This window comes from Austrofundulus limnaeus, unplaced genomic scaffold, assembly GCF_001266775.1.
Source record: "Austrofundulus limnaeus strain Quisiro unplaced genomic scaffold, Austrofundulus_limnaeus-1.0 Scaffold114, whole genome shotgun sequence".
NCBI lineage: Eukaryota > Metazoa > Chordata > Actinopteri > Cyprinodontiformes > Rivulidae > Austrofundulus > Austrofundulus limnaeus.
In genome coordinates, this window is record NW_013952516.1 from 1,524,092 (window position 1) to 1,526,905 (window position 2,814).

Here is a 2,814-nt window from a genome sequence, read left to right on the forward strand (position 1 = left end):
CTCATAAAAGGGGATAAAACAGACGTTTTACACGATGGAATCTGATTGATGAAAACTTAGGAGCTTAATCTGGGATCAGTTTGTGGATGAATAACGTTGGGTGACAAGTCTGACTTTTTTTTTTATTTTTGCATTGAATTCCACCGGAATGAAATCCCTTGCATACTGCCTGTTCACTACGTCAGAACTTATTCGGCAAATGTGTTTCCACCTCTCCTTTGGCAGAGGTTTGCACTCTCAGAGTGCTTCTAGTTCTCATGTATTTTCATTCAATAAATTGGAGCATTTTCAATTTTTCCTTCGATGATGGGTCCAGTCAAGAATAAAACTTGTAGATTTTGTTTTATTAAACGAAAATGCATTTTGCAAAAACCTCAGCAAGTATTTCTCATCAGGTGGATTAAATCTTTTCACACATCAACTTTTGTTTCATATAATGAAAGCACGTCAGGTAACAAAGGAAACAACACAAATAATGAATAACTGTTTTACAAAAAGCAACCTTTCATATAATACATCAATGCAACATGAACTCATTTTCTTTTATAACAAAGTACAAAATATCATTAAACTCTCACCTGAAAATGAACTTTGGTAGAAAAGCAACATAAAAGTCAAACAAAAAAATATTTACAACCATTATTATTTACATCCTTCAAACATTTAAATTTGTTCAGCAATAATGATTTCTGTGAATTCATTACTCCCATTACTGTCCTCAGTAGCCTGCACGTCGGCTGCAGGTACCTGGTTTTCAGCTTGAGTCTCGTTATTTTTACTTCCGTCTCTCCCCTCTTCCTTCACCTGCAGCTCCAGCCTCAGCAGCTCCTTCTCATTCAGGACCAATTCCTCCTCGATGGCCCTCTGCTGCGCCTCTCGCACTTTCCTCTCCTCCTCAGCCTTCTCTGTTTTCTCCTGCTTCCTCAGCTTCCAGTAGAAGACCAGGTTTTTCTCAGGGTAGGTGACTTTAGCCAGCGGCAGCTTAAAGATTCGTTTGGYCTCCGTGGTCAGGAGGAGGAAGGTGAGGGCGGAGAGGCAGAACGGCCAGGTGCATGCTGGCAAACCGAACTGTGGATAAATCAAAATAAACCCCATTTGGTACCAATGTTTTTATTTTAAATTAATCAGTACAGTGCGTAGATGAACCTAGAATGACGTATATTTACCCTGGACATAATGTTGGCAATGGCTGAGCCGAGATATGCGCAGAAAAATGCTGCAGAGAAGAAGAAAACATGTTGAGATGACAGATAACAGATAACAGATAACCTGCTTCGTGTTTCCTAAAGTTGCTCACGGTAACATGACGTCCCACACCCATCTCTTATAGATTAGCTGACTTTCAGATAAAGTCTTTTTTTTATCTCTCTGGGTGTCTACTCACCACATGTGATGGCGAGCAGGTGCACCTGCCAGGTGAGAGCGTAGAACATTCCTCCGATGGCGATGCAGGCCAACACACAGTTGTAACCCCACAGGCCAAAATAAATATCTTCAAACGGGGCTGCTAGAGCCAAACCTGAAAAAACAAACTCGTTAATTTTATAGCTTGATTATCTCAATCAGATTCCTACTAAATACAGATACTGAATTTATTGTGTAACTGTTCAGGGAATRCTGTACACTGGACTGAGGCTGTACAAAGTTTGCTTTTGATCTTCATTACTTTACAACCCCACTGACGTTTCACCAGGGTTTGGGTGCGTTATCTCACCTGACACCATGCCCACAGCAGATCCCAGAACNCTCATGCGGTGGCGGGGGCACTCTCTGGACAGTTTTCTGGACGTCCCCCTGGACTTCTGTGTTTTTTGTCCCGAGTTCCCCTGTCTCGTGATTGTGTTCCTCATGTCCTGTGCCTCTCCCTTTTCGACGTCGGGAGCCGTCGTTAAGAGGGGGGTACTGTCATAGTCTGTATTCGTTTTCCTTGGTTTCCTAGTGTTTTCTATGCTCCCCAGTGTGTCTCTGCCCTGCTGCTCCTTATGTCACCCTTGTGTTTCTCCTCAGGTGTTTTCTGTTTATTTAAATCCTGTGCTGTCTCAGTCTTATTGTCGGATCATTGTTGTGTTGTGTTTTGTTCTTGAGCTTTGTCTCCCTCGTGCATGTGTCTTTGAGAACCTGTTAGTGAATTTTGAGCTGCCTCAACAGCATTTTCGGTTATTTAATAAATCTTTTTGTTCCTTTTTGAAACCTGCCTGCGCCCTGTGTCTGTCCTCCACCAATCCTGATTGTGGACAAAATTACGCAAAAACTTGTGGATGGATTGTCATGAAATTTTTACCACATGTGRGAATTGGCCCAAGGAACACAYCTTTAAATATTGGTGATGTTCCGGATTACGATGCGGTTACAGGAATTTTTCTTTTAATTCAACCGAATCAGCCAGGCTACGCAAAGTGTCATGGTGTCAGACGCATGTCTGTATGAAACAGGAAGTACAAGTCGCAAAGTCGCTGGGACTACACCTCCCAGGATGCCTACCATTGGGAAAGTTGTGATTATTCTGTTATCAACTAGTATTGGCGATGTTACATGCTGTCGGGAGACATAGAAAAAGAAATGTGATTCTCTTCACATTACGGGAATAACTGAGAAGACGCTGACAGCGGGGGAAGGTCCAGCTGTAGCCGAGCCGAAGCTGGTACTGGACTGTCAGAACAGCTGATCAACCATGTGAGGTACCCCCTCCACATAAGAACTTTATTGTGTGATTTGTCAGAAGTTCATGGGAGTGTTTGATGTGCTAAAAGCGCTCAGACGCTGAGCCTATTGTACCAGGAAGCAGCAGTTTGGAAAGATAGTCAAACCATTACA

The 2,814-nt window shown here is 42.6% G+C and overlaps 1 protein-coding gene across 1 annotated transcript in view; it reads right to left on the reverse strand.

Moving 5' to 3' along the window:
- Positions 1-323: 323 nt before the first annotated feature.
- The window catches only part of LOC106521753 (urea transporter 2), a 3,969-nt gene continuing 1,478 nt past the window's right edge, over positions 324-2,814 (reverse strand). Inside the window, exons 3-6 of the mRNA XM_014014456.1 lie at positions 1,715-1,745; positions 1,385-1,519; positions 1,167-1,216; positions 324-1,068 (exon numbers count right to left, since the gene is read on the reverse strand). Coding sequence (XP_013869910.1) covers positions 664-1,068; positions 1,167-1,216; positions 1,385-1,519; positions 1,715-1,745 — 621 coding nt within the window. The 3' untranslated portion in view covers positions 324-663. The remainder of the gene's footprint in view (positions 1,069-1,166; positions 1,217-1,384; positions 1,520-1,714; positions 1,746-2,814) is intronic.